Source organism: Cloeon dipterum, chromosome 2, assembly GCF_949628265.1.
Source record: "Cloeon dipterum chromosome 2, ieCloDipt1.1, whole genome shotgun sequence".
Taxonomy (NCBI): Eukaryota; Metazoa; Arthropoda; class Insecta; order Ephemeroptera; family Baetidae; genus Cloeon; species Cloeon dipterum.
In genome coordinates, this window is record NC_088787.1 from 16148615 (window position 1) to 16172080 (window position 23466).

Below are 23466 nucleotides of genomic sequence, written 5' to 3' on the forward strand. Positions count from 1 at the left end.
GGGTGCAAAATCGAACCAGCGCTGGTTTGGGTTAAGTCCTATTTGGAAATACAAAAGCATCTCTTGCAAAATGAAAATATTTTCTCGCTTTTAGAAATTTTCCTACAACGCGAAGTGCATTGAAAAATGATAACGTAAGGAGAGCTCATTTGAAAGTTAAAGACTGAGATATTTCACTGAAGGAAGGCGCGGAAGGCAGAAAGCGCCCTAGACAGACAGGTTGCATTTACACTCTTGATACACTTCTGCGGCGGCGAATATTAATGAATGGCCTCGCAGCTAGCGCTGCTCTTTTGAGTACGTTTCCCGCCCTATTGAATGCATTTTTCCTCCGCTAATTAAGTCAGGCCAACGGCAGCGAGGCATTAAAGCTGCATGATGCTCACTGTAATTCACTAATTTTAAGCCATATTAATGGAAATGACATGCAAATTGACTGCTCAAAGCGAAAATTTACTCGCACAAACAGCGGCAGCAGCAACTAGGAGCAAGCAAGCAAGCGAGCGCGACGATGGCGGCAGCAGCAGCAGCAACGTCACTCGTATTGGTGTGTAGCTAATTAATTCCCATTTGCTCGCGCCACGACTGGAGTACGCGAGTGAGAGAGAAGCAGCGTGTGTGTAATTATTTAAGGGCCAGAATAATATACACGAGACGCGAGCGATTTGATTGTTCCTGGAGAAGGAGCCCCGCGCTCACGTGCCACAATACAGCCAAGGTGAATCGGTAATGATTCCGGCTAATAACACATTCAACACTCCTCCGGCATTGTGCAAACAGACCTCTCTGGTAATTATAATGCGCAGGGAGGCCGAAAAAGGATGCAGACGATTTGGCATTGAGGCTGGCTGACTGGAGCTCGCGGCGGCGTCGCCACCGGCTTCTTTCCCTCGCAGCTCTGCTCATTCACACGGCGGCTTCGGCGAAATGAATTATTAATTCCCGCCTCTGTACGCCAGTTGATTCCTCTTTTACTGGCGTGAAGTGTCCTCTCTGCGAGGCTTCTGATGCCATAATGCATGAAAGAGATCAAAAGTGCCCTTTGACACTCGTAAACAGCGTTCAAAGCGCACGCGGCTACAAGCCTACATTTATTTCCCGGCCATTTCAAGCGCCTTCCGACGTTAAGAAATGCCAATAAAATAGTTAAGCTTTGATCTGCGAGAGAAACTCTGAGGGAAATATGCAAGAAATTTAAAATGAGCACTCATATTTTTCATGTTGTTGATTTTGTTATAGCTCAATGCCCTCAGCTGTTGGTTTGTTTCCATTAAATTGATTTTAAATATTAATGCGAATTCCTCTTGTTTGATCTGGCACTCTAAACACTGCAATGTATGTTATTTTTTCCTCAAATTAATCAGCAAAACAATCATCATCAGTAAATTCGAGTTTCGAAACTCTCATGTAAATAATGCGTCAATGAAAAGCAGTGTGGCACGATACTTTCGAGGATGATTTATTATCTTATTTATTCTCACACTTTGTCATAATACATTAATGTTATCACAAGTCAAATACAAGTATAATCATGTATATCAAAAATATCATGTGAGAAAGGGCGACACTTCAGGATAACACGTTACTTGCGGACAAAGCCGAAGTGAGCCTAGACTAGTAATCGTAACATATCACAAAAAATCACACATTAAAATCTTGCAATCACATACGCCTTGCAGATGGTAGGAAACTGTGCCGCAGAGCAGTCCTTCAATACTGGTGGCACATCATTCCACTCTTTTACGACGCGAAAGTCAAACACATTTTTGCCTAGGTCGGTATTGTGTCATCTGTTCTGGAATATCACACAATCTAAGGAAAAATATTCACTAGGGCAGCTTTGACCGTCGTTGATCTGTCACCATCTAGCCGCACTTGTACTTGTTAAACAAAAATTAGTTATGCTCTTGTAGCAAAGTACTTAAACAGCACTCAACAGCAAAAGTGTCCCGAGATTAATTTAAATTATTCAAGTCGTAAAAACCGAAAGCAAATGTTAAAACTATTTATGCAGTTGGAGAGGAAGAATAAAGTTTGTATGCGAGCTAGTGGGAGCGGGACAGTTGTCGGCAAAGACATTTTCAAGAGCTGCCGCGCTTCAAATTAATGGCATCCAATGCCACGCTGCTCCTTGTAACCTACATTAGGGAAGAAGCCAGCGCGTGGCGAAAAGTTTTTCACTTGAGACTTGACTTGCTGCATGTTTAATCACATTCATAGCATTATCATGTGTGTGTGTGTGCGCGCGCGCGCGCGACTGACTGACTGTATGGCTGCGTGTGTATGTCTTACACAAGCACTTTGCATGATTAAAGTGGCAAGTCGGCAGTTCGATATTGCACCATTAGGAATTCATTTCCATAATTTGCATAAGCGTTTGATTCGCTGTGATGGTATATATAGGTTTCCTTTGTGTTACGAATTTGAATCAAGCTGCAAATCTTCAGAGAAGTTGTGCGCCATTGGTAGACGGAAAAATATGCTGATTCCTTTCAAATACACAAGTGGGATTGAAGTTTTGATTTTTAACTCATCTAATGTTCTCTAGTGAATTGATGTAACTGCATTTTATTCCAACTTAAGAGGGCATGTATATTAAACAGCAAAGAAGATTACAATAGCAGCTGTCGTGTTTCAAAGAACACACCATGAAGACTTTCTTTTTACTATTTTTTATGTTTATGGGTTTGGATAATTGATAATAGCATAAAATTATAAATATAAAGGGAATCAACGTCGAAAACTCAAATTTTTAGAAGTTCGTCAGGAAACTCTGAATATCAAAGAATTTTTTTAAATCGGCTGCGCGTTAGCTGCGGTCCAGTACATTTTGACGTCATCTCTGCTTGAGTCTTGTAATGAAGAGACTGCAGTGGGAATGTTAGGTTGGTTCTTGAATTTTCCTTCTCTGTCCATGACAATTTTATGTCTAACATATTCGGCAAGGACCAACAATCAGGAGAGGTGTTTTCCTAATCTTCATCATATGTAGCTCTGTGACTGATGACGGATCACTATCTTTGATCAGCGGCCGATTCCAAAAATTCCAATTGGCATTCTTATTTCCAGGTTTTTTGGCCAATCAAATGAATTTATTTTTTCGCTTATATATATCCTATAATGCCTGGTTTTCGATTTGCTTTGGTTTCAATTTTATTTTGCAGGGGCGTGCAGAAAAAAAATGAAATTAGGATGTCACATTTTTCTAATCCATTATCAAAGCGAAAAGATTTCTCCACAGAGCCATTAAAGAGCAAGTTATTAAGTAAAGAAATTTTCCCCTGGGCGTGCATTTTCGAGCAATTTTCTCCCCTCGTTCTCGCCGTGAAAGTGCATATCCGCGACGGAGTGAGAGTGCAACTCGTTTGCATCCCCCGGCCGAGACTAAGAGCTGCGAGAGGGCCGGAAAAAGACTCTAATGTAGCGCAAAAGGTGTCATCTCGGCTGATGCGTTCGCGACAAATGAATGATCCGCGCGCGACGGTGGCGGCGGCATGACGAGGCCAAATTGGCCGGTGAAAAATGAGCGAGAAGGGCAGAGAGATGACTAGTTAGGTCGGTGGCTGGCGAGCGGCTCATCAGAGCAAAGAGCCTTTCTGTGTCGCCGTCGCGCGATCATCGCCAAATCCCCCGCCAAAGAATACACTCGAACAATATCCATTAAACAGACAGACTACCCCAAGGCGTCTCATCTGCACTTTTACCACGCGCGCATAATTCCATTTCCGATGCCCTCAACTTTACTCTCAAAAACGTCGCCCAACTTGGAGGAAAGCGACCGAGGCGAGCAGAGAACTCTGCTTTTGCTGGATAACACACACCCCATATATTTATAGGCGAGAGCGGCCTACACTTATTGCTTTCGGCCCGCACTTTGTTTCTGGATATTTTGGGGCGCGCACAATATTACCCTTTCCCATCGTGCAAAAATACAATCTCTCGCTGTTCCTACGTTCTTACGCGTATTTACTTATTTCTCGCCAACTTCCAAAAATGCCCCCAGTCAATATCGAGCTGTAAATCCATTGAGGCCGAACCTCCAAGTTTCCCAAGAGCGCACGGATTTGCAATTTGCCGCAGAGCAAATAGAGTAGGAGGATTTACCACAGCTAGTTTCTCTTCACCGGATGGCGGGAGCGAGATTCAAAGTTTTGGCAAAATTTTCCAGCGTGTTCCTTAACTAATTTGAATACATGTTTAGAAATTAAACGCTCAAAATTTTTGAAACGCACTCTTTTGCTATGATTTAAACTTTTACTTTCAATTTGCAATGTAGGCAGATAATTTTTAGAGGGTAAACATTTTATTTTTTACACTATTTATATATTAAATTAACAGTTCAAAGTGAAATAAAAAAGTTGTGCACACGAAAAATACAGTTGTTTATTCGTTTATTTTGTTAACACATGTTTTGAAGTTTTGATGTTTTTCTTCCTTGTATATTTTAGCTTTTGATTTAGCCTAAAATTTCACAATTCTTAAACAAACTTTAAGTATACTTAAATCAGCCCAGCAAAATTAGGTTAATTGGTCATTATGTAAAAATATTTCATCTGTGTCATTCCTACTGAAGATTCTTGAAAATAATACATTTTCATAATTACTTTCATTCCATATTTAGACTTGATTGAAGCAGAAGTTTTCGATCGTGAAACAAAAAGCTCCTCGCCTCCCCTCAATACAGATGCTGAATAATTAGACACTCGCCCCAGGAGGAAAATTCTTGCGGCATGAATTCCTCTACAATGTTCAAAACCACCCTTTGTTTTCATCTTCGCCCCCCGCCCCTTCCCCTGGCGACCGTTGCCTACGCGATCAGATTCCTAACTTCGCGCCTAATTAAATGTCGTGCGCACAAAAGAACAGAGACATGAAATCTGAGCCGAGCATTGATTTTGTGATCCATTACGCGCGGCTCGGAGAAAAAGCAAAGGGGCACAAGGAATTTGCTCTCTCGTCGGGTAATCCTCTCGGTGGTGATCCTGTCAGTCAGATAACCCCTGCGGGGTTAACTTAACCCTGCTCTCTCATATCACTTACCCCCTAACTAACCGCATCCGCCACCGAGCTGCTAAAAGCTAATCAGAAAAATGAATGCCCGCTCATTGGCTGCCGAGCGGCCAGTTTGAGTGCCGCAGTCTCAATTCAAAATCAATCACGGTCACTGCAGCGGCACCATCCACGGATAATAAATCGCGGCCCGCGTGTCTCTATCCGCTGATCTGTGTCCTCCATCATCAGCAGACCGCACCAGCTGGACCGCTGCATCAAGATTTATCGCCCGGCTTTTTCACGCGCTGGGCCTCGTTTGTTCCGTTCGTTTTTCCCTCGATGACGACAGGCGACGCGTCCGCTGCTATCGGGCACCCTGTATGAGCAGGGGTGCATTTTCCGATGCACCCCGCTTGCACCGGCTGGACTGATAGCGAAATCCGTGCGCCGACGACGCCAAGACGCCATTTGATCATGCTGCCAAGCTACTCAAATCGAGTGGAAAAAAATTTATGCTCCTAGTCCTAGACGTTAACCAAAGCTGAATGAGCTATTTATTTTGATAGCTGCTATAAATTTAAATGTTTGGAGAAGAAATTTTTATCACCTATGTTATGAAAACCGATTATCTGTCTCTAAAATGAATGATTTTTTTTCATGGTAATCCTTAAAAATGTATTTTTGACTGTTTTTTAACTTCATGATTTATTCTGTAAAGGGGTTTCATATACCACATGTGTCCCGCAGGTTTGATTTAAATATATACTGAGTAAAAATAAACAAATATTGGCAGTAAAATATTTCTAGATTAGAAAGTGCATGAACAATTAGAAGATAAAATGCAAAAAATAAACTACAAAGGAAATTTAACTCCCCAATGCAGATCAAAGGAAAATAATAACTCCGGAATAGAAATATATCGATTACTGATCAATGAAACTGCTACCTTAATGTGTTTCATGCATAGTGATGGGAATTCGGCGAATGCCTTCAACTTAAATTGTTTATTTTATTGTTCAAATTTGCAATTCAAATTTAGCAACCAAATTTACACGTTGCTAAAGCAAATGAGCTCCCAAGTATGGTGGTATAATATTTAACTTCCGAGTAAATATTTATAATACCGAGGGGTACATGAGCAAGGGAATAGTGGAATCAGGCTAGAACTCTGCAGCCACTTGTGGGCCCATGGAAATGCATAAGGACGTGTTGGACACACAAGCTGATTCGATTGGCAAGGCTCTTTGAGTCAATCAATGGTCCTCAAATAATTATAACGGCCGCCTTATTCCAGTCAGTTTATCGAAAAAAGATTATTCCTTTTGCCACTGCGTTCAATTTTTGTATTCCAAATTTTGGTAGTGCCCCTTAGGAAATTCAAACTTAGCTGTCGGTATGTATGGTATTTTAAACTCAAGCATATCTTTATCGTGAATTCAGATTTTTCCAAATTTCCCAAAAAGTAAACGTTTTCGCTTGATTTTGATCCCTTTCATCGCGATCTATCCAATGGTGTACGAATTATGAGCTAAATTTCCCTTCTGGTTGAATAAATTGTAATTTCCGAAAAGGAAACACTGCTCGCCGCTTGATTAGCATGCATACTTTTGAGCCCATTTTCCCAAAAATGTAGATGGCAACCAGGGAAATATTTAGCTTTTCCGGCTTTTCCTAATTTTGAGATATTATTCAAGTAAAGGTAAAAGGATTTTCATTTACATATTCCTACAATGGTGTGCAAAATCAATCAATCCCAATCCTTCATGAAAAATAAGGTATATCCACTCTGATTAATACCTGTATACTGGTTTCCCAGATCTTCTTTTGTAAACCATGAATAGCTTTTTAGTTTTTTTACTCGTTTAAGGAAAGGATCAAATAACAACACTTCGCTATAAACCTCATCCCCATCACATTCAATGCGAATTCTATAGGGAGCCTGGCTTTGTCACTCACTATACACTATAGTACCGAACCCGAGGACAGCAGCCGAGCGACTGCATGTCTATTCAAACTGATGAGCGGGCTGAGCGGCAACAAAAACACGAAATTAGCGCCCACGACAGCAGCAAGTACATAATATTCTGCCGGAGGCTGCTGCGAAATCAAGAGCCGAGCACGTGCCCGTCATATTTGCAAGCATTAATAGCCGCGGCATGCTTTTTTAGTGCCGTCGTGAGTTTTTATGGGTGGGACGGGGGAGCATAAAGAGCAAGCAGATAGCAGCAGCACGGCTCTCTCTCTCTCTCTCTCTCTCTCTCTCTCTCTCTCTCTCGTCGGTCGGTGTGTGTGTGTGTGATAGAAAAAGAGTCGCAGCTTTGTGGCTGACTGAGGATATAAAGAAGCAGTGGCTTTGAGCCTGCGGCGAGATACACATAAGGAGGCGGCTGTGGAGGCGGCGGCAACCCGGCCTATCGGGCTGTGAATGAGAGCGAGCCGTCAGAGTTACGACCACGCGTGTTTTGATTTGACTTTGCCGGTGTCGAGAGGTGTTTATTCGCCAGGCATCTCATCCCCGAGGATGCGGTGTGACAGTGGGAGCAGCAGATCCGCGGGGACCGCACATAAATCTCAATATAATCAAACAGGAAGAGAAACAAAATACAGCCAGCCACGCCTGCTTTCTTTTCCATTTTTCTCTGTGTTTTTTGCCTGCTTGTTTTCTTCCTCACCTGCTTCTCTCCTTTTTGCGCTCCGTCGGCTGTGTGTACTTTTGCTCTTTCTCTCGCTCTCTCGGCGCCCGCGAATTTATTACTGTGATGATAATAAATATTAAAGAAGAGCGGTAAGATAGCTGTGGAGTTTATTGTAATAAAAAGCGGCCTGCCGGCATTAGTGCGGCGGGCGAACTTGCGCTTTTTGCGCATATTATTTCGCATTTTAGGGCGCACGCTCTCAAACCGTGTGTTTTTCACTCTTAAGGAAAGACGCCGAAGAGCTGGCCAAATGCTATTAGCATTTTCGGTGTGCTGTAGCCGCGTCAGACGGAAATAAAACAATTTGGCTGCTTACAAAGTCGCTGTAATTACAAGCGCCGCAGTTTTTGCATATTCTCTGTGCTGCGTTTTGTCCGGTTTCCTTTGAATGCTAATGATTATTTTTGCCCTCGTTTAAAGTGGGAATTAATGTTAATCTTTCTTGACAACAGCGTGTAAACATAATATATGATGATAAATAAGTGTAACATAGTTGCTCTACTTGTTGCATCAAGAGAAATAACATAATATATCGAATGGTTGGTCTAGAAGCACCTAATTAAGTAATGTTCATTGCAATGAAAATGGAGTGAAATTTAATTTTATTTTATTTATTTAAAGAAACACCAATGGTGTACAACAGATATAGACATGCATAAATATTAAAGTACACTAGCACGCATGAGAGTCAATGGGATCTTCTTGCATTCCAAAAAGTGGTAGAACTTCACATATTCATCACAGTATACACATTTGCAATCGAAACCGGCCTTACAATGATATTTCTTGTTAGTACAGTAAACATAATGATAATCGTGACAGGCGTGCCTGGTGAAAACATGTCTATTTAGAAAACAGGCATTTTTCCAGCCCGGATCGCCCATTGCAGGGGTGCCATAGAAATCCCCATCGATCTGGGAGAGCTTGAAAAGTCTATTAATAATAAAGTTATTGTAAGCAGCAGTTTCTGAGAGTGAGAATTTCTTAAGAAGATCATCAACAAAAAAGTCAGTGTCAGCAAGCTCATATGCTAGTCTAGATTTCATAAATTTTGACAGTGCTAAGGCTTTTTTGAGAAAACGAGATTTTGCAGATTCTAACTTATTTAAGTCTGTTAAGGTAAGATATGGCCAGATTGCCTGTATGCCGTAACTAGCGATTGGTGCTATGGCTAAATTAAAAAGCTTTAATGCTGTACTGACAGATGATTTGGTGAGAGATTTTAATTTTGATGTAGCGAAAATAGCGGCTCTTACTTTCCTATCCACATGTTTAGAGAAAGAGAGACCTGAGGATTGAAATGTGACACCCAAATATGTAAACTCTGTAACAAAATCAATTTTTTCATCATTTATAGAAAAAGTGTCACTCTTCTTTAGTCTGCCTTTGCCCTTGTTCCTGAATTTTAAAATTTTACATTTGGCCAGATTTAATTTTAAGTTACGTTTGCCGAGGTAATTTGTCAAACTGTGAAATTTAATTTGAATATGAATAATTTGAGATTCACACTGAATCTAATTTTTCGTTTTTTATATTGCATTAAATTGTGGTTAAATAAGGTCTACCGGGAAGAACCAGCCAACTATTCTATGACATTTGCTCCTCTTGTAATGTTTTCAATAATTTTGTATCTCTAAAATGAAATACTGCATATATGCGTTTCTCGCAAAATCAAAGCAAATATTTATTCGATGATGCGATTGATGAACAGTTAAAATGGTCTCTACTCTAGTTTCCAAAACCTGTTTTTGAGTTAAAAACACATTAATTATTAATCCTTTGTGTTGTGATTGTATTAGAGGCCGCTGTAATTTAACAAAACCAATTTTCGAAAGGATTTTCCACCTCATTACATTTTACATCCCTCAGGTAATGCAGTAACGATTTCTTGGGTAAACAAACGTGCGCACCCAACGGTATCAATATCACTGGCGGCCTCATCTTCAGCATACAAAACAGACTGACCGGCTGGAAGAAAGGGAGCGGTCGGACGAATTTTCTCTGCTGACGCCAGTTTTATACTTTCTCGCTATTCTGTATTGGCCGGCGGCCCGTGTTTCAGGCCTCGTCAGCTCAAAGGCGCAGGAAGTCTGGACGGAAGCGACCATATTCGGCGCGTTTTGGATTTATATTTTCTGAGAGCAACGGCATCAGTTACAGTTGAACGCTCGCAGCGTCATAAATTCCAACATCAAAGAGGAGAGAGAAAGACACACACACATTTCGCTGCCTCTTGTGTTCGGAGCGCAAATTTTTAGGCATCCTTTAACGGCGAGTGATTTTTAATATTGCGCACACGTCGCGCCCGTGCCGGACCTTTGCTCTTTCTTTTTCCGCATTTTCACATTTCGCACCCTTGATTGCCTTGTGGAATTTATGTACTCTCGGCTCGTCCGTGTGCGACGCGTATGTGCGTTAAACTACATCATTAATGGGGGAAATAACAAAAAGAATTCGCCCCGAGGAGAATCATTATGACGGACACTAAATCTCTTCAAACTCTTGCGTCGAGCGTGCCGGAGAATATTGGCAAAGTTTTCGGCCCATCAAGCGTTATTTAATAACCACACATCGCGAAAAGCAGGCGAAACTCCGCTTCCGTTTATGTAATAATATTGTTATTAACACACGGCTTTAATGTTGGTAGCAATATGCTTTCCAAGCAAGATTAAATCGAACTAATCTGCGATAAATCTCGTTGCCACCTGACGTCTGTTTATATTTTCTCAGGCAGATGGGGTGGAGTTTAATCAAATTAATCGAGTGTTGAAAGGGAATTCCGTGAAAGGTAGTTCCTTTCGTATCGCTCTAACTTTGTTTGACCTTTACGCTCGAGATACGTTTCTCGTCAGGGAATATGCGAAAAAAGTGACGTCCAAGCTGCATATCACGCAGGGTGAAAACAAAAATATATTCCATTCTCGAGATCCCATTTTCCGACGCATGAATAAACAGAGCACGCATGATAACCTTTAAAATTGAGGCTGTGAAATATTTAAACGACAGCGCAGCATTTCTTCGTCGGGCAGACAGCGCCAGCTAGACTACAACGCCCATTTCCGTGCAGTTTTTGTATGTGTCTGTCCGTGAAAAATTAATCTCGCAAGTGGAAGAATCCCCGAGATGCGTGTTATCTTGAATGATGGGCTGAAACGTGTGCAATCCTCATCACCTCGCAAGGAGATGGGGCCGTGCGCGCGTTACATTTCTGACACATTTCCACCCAAAATCACCTTGTGCTCAGGGAGCAAGTCTCAAGTCGAGCGGAAAAAAGCTGTCCGGCCCATTTTTACTCGCGCGGATAGAAATTAAGCCGCGGGGACGCCGGCGGATGGGGGGGGGGGCGAACAAAGCATGCGAAAAAGTCTTTGAGCACGGCGGGCGTGAGCGATTTGATTAATGTGCAAATGAGCTGCCGCTGCCGAGGTTGGCCGTCGAGCAAAAATTTCGCAGGTACTCAATCTGTTAAGAAACTTTTGTGCCTGCCAAGACGAGAGTTAGATGAAAGAGTGCGGCGGGCGCAATTAAAAAGAAAATCCCCATCAGCGTAAAATGATTTTCCTGCAGCGGCGGCGACGACGGCGGCGGCTACAGGGCGATTCGTTTAAAAATCGCTCTGCCAGACTTTTGGCCCTTTGTAAGCGAGCTTTTTCTCGAAAATAATTATCCGCCATCACAGAGCGACGCGGTGAATAATAATAAGGAGGGCTGTCTAATTAAGTGCAGCGAGTGCGATGGGAATTGTCCGCCGCCTACCGAATAAAAGCCTCGACTAGACTTATGGTGTGTGTATTGTGTGTGTGTTTGTTCAAATGCTAAATTAAATAAGATTCATGCGTGTGCACGGCAGCATTGTCGGTTGCCAGCCTAATAAATTATAATCTCTAGGCGCGGTGTCGCCTTGCAAGTTCGTGAAGTGAAATTTATTTGCTCGTCAGCGGCCTACGCGCTTACATGTTCCACCCCGATGTGCCAGCTTTCGGGGATGGGATTTGCCCCGTTTGAAAGCGTTCGATGTGGGCGGGCGGAGGGCTTCTTCGTGATATTAAATCAAAGACTAAACCAGGTTTTGTGGTAATGTCTGTCGCCCTAAAATGCTCAAAGAAAGTTTCTTGAGAAAATTCATCTGATTGGTGGCTATTTTTGAGAATATTGTGAGCGCCATGGCAGTCTTTGATGACTATCATCGTTTATGGAATTTTTATAATTCTTTCAAATATATTAAGGGATTGTAAATATCATTTTCTACACTACCCTATAATTTTCATTATAAACAATAAACAGATATTTAACATGAAAATCAAAGATGTTGTTCCAAGTACAATATGTAAGAAAGTTTTTTAGTGCTCGAAATAACTTTTAAAATCAGGCGATTAATTCTAATCCAGTAATCCAATGTACGCAGCAATGGAAATGAAACTAAACGTTTTTTTTTCAAAAATTTAAAACATGGTTGATATCAGTTTCGCTCTCAAACTAATCTAATCGTGAATGGCAAAAACGTGAATTTATCGTGGTAGCGAAATAAATTCTCGTTTTTAAAAGGCAGACAATTATTGATATCTGAATTGAAAAGCGCGCAAACTTTTGAGCCGATTTTTATGAAAAAAATGTGAGTACAGCCATGGCTTTGGAATTCACGATATCCATATTTTTATCATTTTACAGTACTATCATGCAGTACGTTTCCTCTTCATCTCAGAAAGACTTTAGAGATATAGTTAATAATAATTATTTTTCAGGCTATTGACATATTTCAAGCGCAAGCACATTTTTCCTGATTTTGCATGTTGAAAATGCAACGAAAGCGAATAGTTCTAGCTAGTTCAAAAACAGCATTTACTTTTGAATGATTGCGCGTCCTCATCTATAGCGAAGCGAAAACTGCCGAGAGCACTTCTCCATGAATTATTAACAGCAATTTTATCTGTTACGCTGTTGCTTCTGAATTATGAGATACGTATAGTAAAAATAACCACGTGAGCTGTACATATATATCATTTTTTATGTCCTCAGCCACTGAATATAAAGGTACGGCCAAGAAGTGGAAAAATCGAACGCGCAGCTTCTCATTCTCTCTCGTGCGAAAATCACGTGCGCTTTATTTTGCCGCCGCATTAGCAGAAGTGGGACTCATCTATCATACGCGCGCAAACACTTTACAGTTAAATGAATACATTTATAATGGCTTCTCCACTTAATCAAAACACTTCAAAACCAATGCATCCCAGATGATTCCTCGCGTCTAGAGTCACTTTTCAGGCGTCCGCCTTTGCAGAAAATTACAAAGCAGAATCAACTGTATATGCATACAGTGTACATATAAAGTCGGAACGTCGCGCGCGAGGAGGAAAACAGCGACAAAGGAAGCGGAATGTTTGGCGTATCAAGTGCTGTAGCGAGCAGTGTGTGGTCCCAAATAAAATTAAACACTGTATCTTTAACGCCGCTTTAATTCGCAGGAAAAACAAGACAAACTGTTTCGTTGTGCTTTGTAATTACTTAACCACGCGTGATGATTTAGGTGGCTCACAACACGTCGCCCCATCCTTTCTTTCCTCGCACGCAGCGTCGCCACCCTCTTTTTGCTCCGCTCTTTCCTTGGCAGCCTCTCTCGCCAATGCGGGGTTTACAGAGAACAAAAAGAAACTGCTGTTGGCGTACAATAAAAGCGCCTAAATGAGAATGCATTCCAGATGAAATGGCTCAATGAGCCACAAAGTAAATCGAAGGATTTGCCGGCGGAAAAGGAGGAAGGAAATCAAGGGCGTTCTCTTGTCAGTCAGTCAATCGCTCTGAAGAGTTTCAGCTGTGCAGTGCTGGGATAGAAGTATGCGCGGCGATTAGTCTGAAAAGCTCTTGGGTGTATACAAAGAACGGAAACGGCTAAATTGATTCTAACCATTTCATAAAATTTCAAAGCCAAAAAACTATATTTAAATTAATTGCTTTTTAGGGAGAAAAGGTTTCTAGTACCATAATTTAAACTTTGCCACTCAGTAAAACTGCATTTATAAAGTATAAAATGCTATATGTACTTTGTCATTATTTGAAGTTTAAGATTCAAACTCGTGGAGCATGGTTTGTTTTCCTTTCCAGGAATTTACTCTTATCAGTTAAGCGGTCGGCCAACTTTTCAAATTCAGTGTTGGGAATTTTCACGTTAACAAATTCCTGTTTGGAAGAGCGTCTGCGAGTTGAGCAAACCCCTTAGAAGCGGTGGAGGCGGTTTGAATTATGCGAGGGTTTGGGCGGCACAACATCAAAAACAACTATGCGGTTACAGCGTGGGACTGCGGAATAAATTTTAATTCCTTTAAGGAGACAGTTATTCTCCCTCATGGTAGATTTATTCCTCTAACGAGCACCAAGAAGAATTAGTGCTGCTGCCGGCGGTGCCGAAAACTAACTCTCTTTCCCTCGTTGTTTACATTGCCCGACAACGAGTTGCCGCCGTCTCCGCCGAGTTGCCTCGGAATTTATTCCTGGAGACAGGGAACAGTAATTTTGAGCCCGTCTGTTTGCAGGTGGTGGGTGATGCTACCGAGCCCTTGATGACCTGCAGCCTCATGACGCGCACCCTGATTATCTGCTTCCTGCTGCTGTTCGCCCTGCCTGGCAATCACGTCGGTGAGTACTCGGTTCAATCCATTTTCCGCAATATCTGCCGGATGTCAGTGCCTGCGCTAGGTGGGGAGCGAAATTGCGCCCTTATACAAGATGAAGAAAAAAAGTACTTATCGCGTAACCCACGCCAACTATTTCAGTTATGCTGCTTCTATCTACAAGCAGCAAAAGCTCTATTCAAACCACCCACTGTCGAAACGCGCAAACTATTTCCTCAATTTCACAGTGTATGAACGCACGTTTCCTGATGAACTGACCAAAGGTTGTTGATTATAGCAGAACAATACCATCCATTAGATGATTTTCCGAGAGGCTGAGTATTAACAAGAAATAATCTGCCCTGCGAACGTTCGTTTTCGAGTGGGTAGGTTCGTCGAAATCGAATCAGAGAGCCGATCTGCGCGGTAATTAGCCCTAAACAAGGTCTAACAAGCTAGTTAGGCTTACCGTCGGACGCGCCGGTGGTGCCGGCTGCATAACCACTCACCGCCAACTAATGTCATTCGAAATGACAGGCAGGCGGATTCCAGCGGCATAACAGGATCATTCAAGATAATGCAGGACCGCCTCGGTTAATTAATGAATGAATGAATAGCAAAGAAGCAGCGGGGGTGGCGTTAATTGGATTCGTCAAATATGCGGCGGGATTTCAATTAAACAAGGCCGCCTTCATTAAAAGTTGGCCGCCGTCAGCTCGCGCGCTGCCTGATTTATGCTTCTCCGATTGTTAGGCTAACGAACTGGCATGCTCGCGAGCGCGCCAGCAACAGGTAAAGCGGCCGAAACAACAGCCGAAATAGTCCAGCCTGCGATACCAGCTCCATTAATGGCGTGCGTGTTTTTGCATGTCTGCAGAAGTGGAGATTTGCTGGCGAAAAAAGCAAAAGCTAATCCAGCCACAACAATTAGAGTGTCGCCCGAGCGGGCGAACGAGCGAGCGAGCGAGTGACATCGAGCTGCGCTGCACCAGATCCGGGATTAGCACGTTGTTTCATCCTCATCCAGCCTGCAAGCACGTTTTAAAGAGGATTCTCTTGCTAGTCCGACTGCTGCAATTGCCAAAGGAAACAACCGCAAATTTGCGAATGCTTGCTCGTCAAGTTTTCCCTCTGCTTTGCCTTACGAGTGGTTGGCTCGTGTGATGCAAACGTCGCTTAGATCCACTTCGGGGACGAATCTCCGTGTCTCGGATTGAAGTGTAAATTACTATTCTTGTCGCTAATTAATTTTACAATAAAATAGGTCAAGTGCCACTGGCGAGCTGGGAACTCTCGAAACGGTTAATGCAAAAGTATTAAAAACCACCAAGCGCACTAGGCAATCCTCTTTTACATCAGTGAGAGAAGAATGAACACATAATATAATACGGGAGATAGCAAATCGAATTTCTTCAAAGGGATAACTCTGAGAAAAAAGAGAACTTTTGTGCAATTTCAAAGGCAAACTTGAATTCGGATATTGATCAATTCAGCGGAAACGTCAAGAGCAGGCGCCTTCTACCCGCCCGCACTCGCTTTGCCAACGAATCTGCTCTACTAAACTGTTTTGGGGCACATAATTGGCACAATTACCAAAGGAGGAGGCAGTGAACAGAGCAGGCTTTTATTTATTAATTTATAGCTAGTGAGCAGCTTGTTTTCCTTTTGTTTGCCATCAAACGGAGCGCATACTTCTGCTCTCACTTCAAAGCCTTTGTTCCGCAGCACAGATTTCGCACGCACGCATAATTGTTAATAAAGGAAACCCTTGATGATGAAAAGCAGAACTGACTTGTGACGTGAAAGCCAATAATTAACCCCCCAGCATCTTTGCAGCTTCTTTGCTCGCTGTCAGATGATTGAAACGCGCGTTTCTCTCGGCTCTTGTCACTGCGTCTCATTCCTGGCAGGCAAGGTAAATTGCGCCTTACTTTTATTTGCAAATGAGCCTGCCGAGTGATTAATAGATAATAAGTGACATGCATTGTCAAGATCAAAATAGATTTCCTATACGTCGGTGGGGGCGCTTTTAAGCAGATTGAATCCGGCGGCAGCTGCTCTATTCTTCTACCCGCTTATTGGCCGGGGGCGGGCGGTGGTTGGGTGGTTGGGTGGCTGGATGGATAGACCGAGAAGTCTCCTCAATAATAACTCTCAATTATCATCCTCTGGCGAAGCAAGCGATCCCGAGAAATAATTTCCAATCGGGCCTGCTAGGGTAGCTGGAGTGTTAATCAGGTTAATTGCCTTCGGAGGCGCGCACACCCTTTGTTTCGTCTTATCTGCGGGAAGAAAGAGGCCTCATGCTTGACCACTCCCTGATGAGACTGGCCAAAGACATCAGCTGCAGATAGGACCGCAGCAGCACTTAAAATCGAATCACCTGCCATAAGTTACCGCAAACGAGACTTTAATTGAATTACCTCTGAGTGAATGTGCCGGCAGCGACGCGACCCGCTAGAGAACCTGCACAGTTGGCACCACTATGGCCAGGCGAAATTCGTTCCGGTGCACTTTGAGAGTGACCACGCTGACGTCATTAGCCGGCGAAACGCTGAAAAAGTATAGACCGGTTCTAAAGTTGCTCGCTAAAGTTCAATGGTGCAAGCGATTTGGTTACTTTTTTCTCAACCAAAAGTTTCAACGTACCTTTCCCCGGTGGTTACAATTTGAAGCAGCACGAGAAAAGCAAACATTTATGTACCTATTACCGACTTTTTTGGCGCTAGCCAAATTACTAGAATCGTCATGAGACCAGTTTTCGATTTGTATAAGCCCGGAAATATCAAAAATAGTAAAGAAAATTAAAAATTCAACACCCAAATTAAAAAGTTATCTTCTTGGATGGAAAAAACGAAATAGGTTTCACAGTTGTGAAATTACTAATGTAAAAAATAACGTTAAAAAATAAAAATAATTTTATCGTTTTACAAGTGAAAACTTCACCTTGTATGAATTTATCTGATTTAATTGAAGAACGTACGTTATGTTTAATTTACTGCCTTTGGTTCTTTACAAACTCTCTTGGAGCGTCAACTAAATCAGATTACCTTTACACCATTGCAAGACGATCTCACCTTCCTTTTTGCCCCGATAATAGCATTCAGCGAGGAAACCACTTTTACCTAGTGAAGTCATCATCATGCAGCGCTGAAATTTGTAAGGGCCCACCAAGTTATTCATCATAATGCCGAGCAAACGTACAATTCCGGGCAAATTATTAAGGAAATAAAGCAGCAGCAGCAGCTCGCGCACACCGGTGTGCTGTTGTGCTCTGGCTGCTCTGCTGTTGTTAAAACACGGGCTGAAATGATATTAATGAACACGGCACCTTTACGACCTACATTCCAGATTTAATAAAGCGATTAAGAAGCTCGTGTAAGGGAAGCTGCTGCTGCTGGCGGCGCCTCTTGTTTTATGAAACGGCGGCGCATTTCAGCAGCAGTACAAACAAGCGTTATGGCTCCAGACGCATAATTTTTTATTAAAAGCAGAGAGCACCTCCTTTTTATTACGGCAGCAGTCAAAATTTTCGCGCCAGTGTGCAGGCAGATAAATAAATAAATACTGCGCGCCCAAGGTTATTGCTAATTAAACGGTGATTTACTGGCGGCGTAAAAACAGCCGGGGCCCTGATTCTAATTGAAAATAAGACAAGTTACTTTATCGTCTGGCGCGAAATGGCTGCTTTGGCTCGCCAGCCGGAGATAATCCGTATGATATCCGAGAGTGGCTGGTGAAAGTGTCTTGGCAAAATTAATTAGCTATTGTGCGATTGTTGTCGAAACACAAAGAAGCCCTGCTGCCACCACTCCTGCCTGCACGCCGCTCGCACGTTAATTAGGGCTTCTGGAATTTACATAAATTCTGCCACGGATCAAAATACAACGCTCGCCGAGTGGCTGTGTGCCAAAACAGCAGCCTGAGAGCTTTTCCTGTCAGGTGCTGGCACCCCCCTTCCCACTCGTTAATGCACAGGTTTTCTTTATGGATTAGATCAAAGCGCGATGTGATACCGGGCGTATCATCAAGGGGAGCTGAAGGAAGTGAAACATGTTTACATAATGTGGTAAGCATTATCTAAACACGTCCCCATAAACATGGAGATTTTTCTGGCAAGGCGTTCACTTTGTCCGTTAAAAGTAATGAAACGTTGATAAGGATTAGCTTAAACCTGTTTCATTTTAGTTTACGAGTAACCTTTAAAATTATCTGTTTCTCAATTTATTTAGCAATGCGTTCTTGATCAAAGTTTTCTTTTAATTATTTCTTTCCCCAAAAAGTTTTGGCGTAGCTTGGTGGAAAAATAAGTTTTGGAGAAATGTAGGATGAAGTTCATTTTAATTAGAAGAAGCAATATCTTAACTTACAGTACATACTTTTTAAAGAGTTAATTTTGAAGAGCATTTTTGTCTGATGTAAGCTGCTGGCTTTAAATCATATTGAGTTAGTGATAGAAATCAAAGTACCATGCTCCTATTTGGTTTTATACCTGAAGCAGACCGTCCAAGTCAGCTTGGAAGATAAATTCATATTTTTTCCATTTCCTATCCGCTTTTGCTGGAAAGTATCAGAAAAGAATTGATTGAATTTTTGCTTGATAGTTTGTCCTACTTAGGATGCCTTCTCCTAAATATAACTATATACGAATTACAAATTACAGATGAGTAAAATGCAACAAAGCTGAAGGTGTTTGATTAAGTGTCAAATATCAGAAAAAGCTCATGAAAGGGACATACCTCAAAAGATAGAATCCGTTTGTGGACAAGGGTCAATAGTTTTCATCAAATCCTTTACCAGAGTGGTGACAAAAAGAGTCGATTTAGATCTACGAATCCCGGTCGACGGGCTATTTGGTGTCTGAAAGCCGGGATTGAGTCTTGCAAGTCAACCACTTCCTTCCTTTTCGCTAGGAAGCTGTTTGTCTCGCATCATTTTAACGACGAGCTTCTGCGTGAGCCGGGATGATCGGGTTTAGAGTAAACTTTTATTTTAATAAAGACGCGCGACACTGCCTCTCGGCACCTGGGCTGACTTAAAAACGCGCGCGCTTAACTAATATGAATTGATTAAGACGCGCTCGTGTCAGCGCGGATTAAGCGCTAAAATATTTCATGATTAGCGCGCGTGTCAACGTGAGGAGAGAAAGAGTGGGCGGGTGGGCTTCGCTTTCGCATAATTAATCTCTTTAGCATCGCCTTGGATAATTATCGTCGCGAGCATGAAATTTGCGGCTGAGTTTCGATGCAGGCCTGTACTCACGCCAGCCGGCTTTTTCTTGCCCGGGTGAAACAGATGGCTGGAAATGGCGAGAGATTAGCCCCCTCGCAGTATGGAAATTAAAACTCGCTGCCGAAAGATTTTTCCTCGCCAGTAATAAACTTCTTCTTCTTGCTGCTGCTGCTTAAAGGGGAGCAGAAGGAGGCCTGAATCTTCAATAGACCATCTGGCGCTGACCATAAAAACAGTTTCAGGGCGACTGCTGCTGTTCTCGTGCGGTTGAAATTTTAAAAGCGCTTTTAATTTGCCTCGCGCTCTCTCCTCGCTCTGCTGCGCTCGCGACCATATACATATACTTACAAGTTACTTACATACAGGGGCGGAACGCGCCCTTTTCCATTTTCGCCGACCTCTTCGTGAGAAACATGTCATTTTTATCAATTCAAACCATGTGTCGCGGTCGTTTTATGGGCGCCAATAAAGTTTGAAAAATGTCCAACACAATGGGAATATTATTTCCTGCGGTGTTTCATTGATTTTGTCCCCCTGCTACGCGTAGGTTCAGCCTGCAAGTTACATGAGATAAAAATACGCTAAAATCCAGGGATTTTTTCATTGAAATGCCTCTTTGATGATAAATTAAAAAAGCCAGGCAAAAAAATTGTCAACGACCAACAATACGAAAATTGCAGAATGCTGATACTTACTCGATAATGATTATTATTAAAAGATTATATTGAACATAAATAGCGGTCACCTATTAAAATCTCGGAATGCTCCCTAACCATAAACTTGGAATCATAAAATGCATTACCCTTTCAAAATTAAAAAAAAAATAACAAAAATCTCGTTTACCCCGAATCCATAAAGACAAAAAAAAACAAGTGAAACAGCTTCCGGCGTCAGAATTTCCCGTTTGGCAATATTAATTTTATTCTGCAACAACAAAAGTTCTGGCCACGCCACTAGGAGAAATTGCAGGGCGACCTTGGTGAGCATCTGCTGTGAATAGCGTGAAGCGGGCCGAAATCATCGCGCTTTATTGGATTCATCAGGCCACAGAGAAAGAGAGCGTCGAGTTTCGGGATTAATGCGCCCTTTGGGTGGGTCCGCCGAGGAGCCGAGCGTTGCTGTGCGGTTATTGGAATCGCCAGAGTGAAGAGATGATAAGCCGCATGCAGCAGTACATCTTTATGGGACGTGTTGTTTGGCGAGTGCGTCACTGATACGTGTGGATTTACAGCTTCCGACCACACCAGCCGTTTCCGTTTGTTTGTCACTGGCGGCTTTATTAGATTTGCCAGACATTAGCAGGAGAGCAGGAGGAGGCGTGTTCGCCGCGGCAGGCCGTTTTTCCGCCCGCCTTGTTCTTATTCAACTGGTGGCATGGCAAATCCTCCCAGATATTGTTTCTTTTGTTCCCGTGTAGTGAAATTGCTAAGCAGCAGACAAGTTGGCCCTGTCGGCCGCCTGCTCGACCCTCGCTCTGCTCGTCTCTCCCTTTTGTTTTAATCCTCGCCGACAAAGCGCAGGCACGAATTTGTCGCATGCATCTTTCAACAGCGATGCACGGCTCGCAAAAAGGGAAGATCACAAGGACCAGAGCGGAAAAGTCGTGCTCAACCAGATGTAACAGTGCTTCATTTTCTTCTTAAAGGTCTGTAATTAAATGATAAGAGGACTATAAGGTTATTAACTTCTAGGGTTGTCTACGTTTCCGTCCTGATAGCAATGCGAACAAATAAAAAAGAACGAAGCGTAAAAATTATATCCGATTTAGCACGCAGAACAATTTTGCAATTTTAAAAAATCAGGCACCATGAAATCATCCAAGTTATACCAGAAAAACATTTAAACATAACTCATAATTTACTTTTTCATAGTAAAAATCGTCCAAAATGAATTAATTATAAAAAGTTGGACACGACTAAATATATCTTTCAGCAACTGATCCGTCTGAAACTGATTGATTTTGCATAAAATCCAACACAAGTAAAAATATAGTCTAATTGTCGTAACAATTTTAAAATCCAACAGATGATTTTTACATCGTACCTACATTTTAATTTCTCTCGTACTTTAAAAAGTTTCGAGCGTCACTATTTCTCAGCAAATATTCGTAAAGTTATTTAAAGAACATTTCCAGGTCTTTCCCCATCCATTCGAAGTCAATATTCAAATTTGCCTTTTCACGGATGAAGTGTGTGTCGTTCGTTCGTTCGCCAATCAAGGCAGCATTTGCAGCGAAATCAAGCGTAAAAATTTTTGGAACTAAGTCAATAACTGGGTGGCGAGAAACAGCAGCGCTGGAGGAATTTTCCTGCACGACCGCATAAAAACAGAGGAGAGAGCTAGTGATCACGAATCGTTCTCGCGTGTTCCTCCCGCGCACAAAAGGCGAATGAATAATCTGCGGCTCATTCTGCCTCAATGGCCATGCGAGTTTCCACCGGTTTTCACACATTTTTTTCATATTCCTCATCTGCACCCGGCGTCGGCTACGCAGATTTCGATGCCACTTCTGGCCGAAGAGCTGAAGAGATCTTTTGCTTCGTTCGGACGGGAGGTAGCGGGGCCGATCGCTATCAGCGCAATCCATTCGGTTGGAAATGATGACGAGTGTGGCTGTTGGTTAAATAAAACACACACCCAGTGCGCAGCAATATCAATTAAAGCCACTTCCATTTCAGACCGAGTTTGTGTTTGTTAAATTAGCTGGTTAATGCGGTGGTAATTGAGCAGTCCATTATTTAATTAAGCGTGTGTAATGCTAGAAGTATAGTGTGTTTATCATTTTGCGCATTTATTGACCATCCATTTTATCGGAGGAAGGTGGGGGTGTATCGATATGTGGGCATCATGCAAAAACAAAGAGAGTGAAGGGGTGTGCAAACAGTGTGCAGTGGCATTTTGTGAACTCTGCCAATAATTGGAAAAATGGTGGACCGACCGCCCGACAACTTTTCATTTCGTTAATAAAACCGCACAAAAAGGGGTTAAACCATTGGGTATACCTTTCCTCTTTTCCAAGTGATTTGATTTATCAACCAGGGAAATCTTGCGATAGCTACCCACTGACCTGCGGAAGAGTGGATATATATTGTTCTAGTTCTACATAACAATGCTAAGTGCATTCCAAACACTCAGATAATTCACTTGGATGTAAAATAAATTTATATTCCCAGCACATAAAAAAATCTGCAAGTTTTCGTTGGAATTTTAAAATGGATTTTTAAAAAAAAAATAAAGGAAAAATCCAACCTGCAATCCAACAACCACTGTAACAGTTGACGCATCTTGATCCCTTCGTCCAACACTTGTACGATAACTCCTCACCGATTACAAAAACTCAAACGGAGCTCTGAATTACAGATTTTTTATGAATATGTTCTTTAATCGTTATCTTTTCTTTACCAGTCGCAATTAAAAAACAAGGAAATAGTTACTGGATGAGGTTTATGTTTGAAAGAAAACACTTGGTTAGAGTTTTTCTATGTGCAAAGGAATAAACTCATCCTGGACTAATTTAGACTGGCTCAATTTTTTAAAGTTCGCATTTAACACGTCAAAGAAAACAAACATTTCGGCAACTTGATTACTCAACGTTACATTTACACATTAACTGCATAAAAGGGAATTTTGAAGCTTTTTCCGCTATGCTAAAATAAACTTAATTGGACTTACTAAAACACGCACGATTTTCATGTTCAATTTTAACTAACTGGTGATTTTTAGTGGCCACTAAAGTGAACCGCTTATTTCAAGGATCTGTTTTTCACACTTTCACTGCCGCGCGCGGAAGCTGAGCAATCGAGCAAAGCCTTTTTCAGTTAGAGCCCACAAAGGGTGTGCTGCGATTATATAAAGCGTTACCGTGACCGTTAAGGGCGTGCATAAAAGTTCTGTCGCATTCAGCGCTCAATATTTCGCGCCTCCGACGCCCCCTTTCATAA

The 23466-nt window shown here is 42.2% G+C and overlaps 1 protein-coding gene across 2 annotated transcripts in view; it reads left to right on the plus strand.

Moving 5' to 3' along the window:
• LOC135935637 (lachesin-like) overlaps nucleotides 1-23466 on the plus strand; it is a 102708-nt gene that overhangs the window by 4080 nt on the left and 75162 nt on the right. For both annotated transcript variants that reach the window (XM_065478116.1, XM_065478117.1), the window contains exon 2: nucleotides 14216-14318. In XM_065478116.1, the coding sequence (XP_065334188.1) occupies nucleotides 14243-14318 (76 nt within the window). In that variant the 5' untranslated portion in view covers nucleotides 14216-14242. The remainder of the gene's footprint in view (nucleotides 1-14215; nucleotides 14319-23466) is intronic.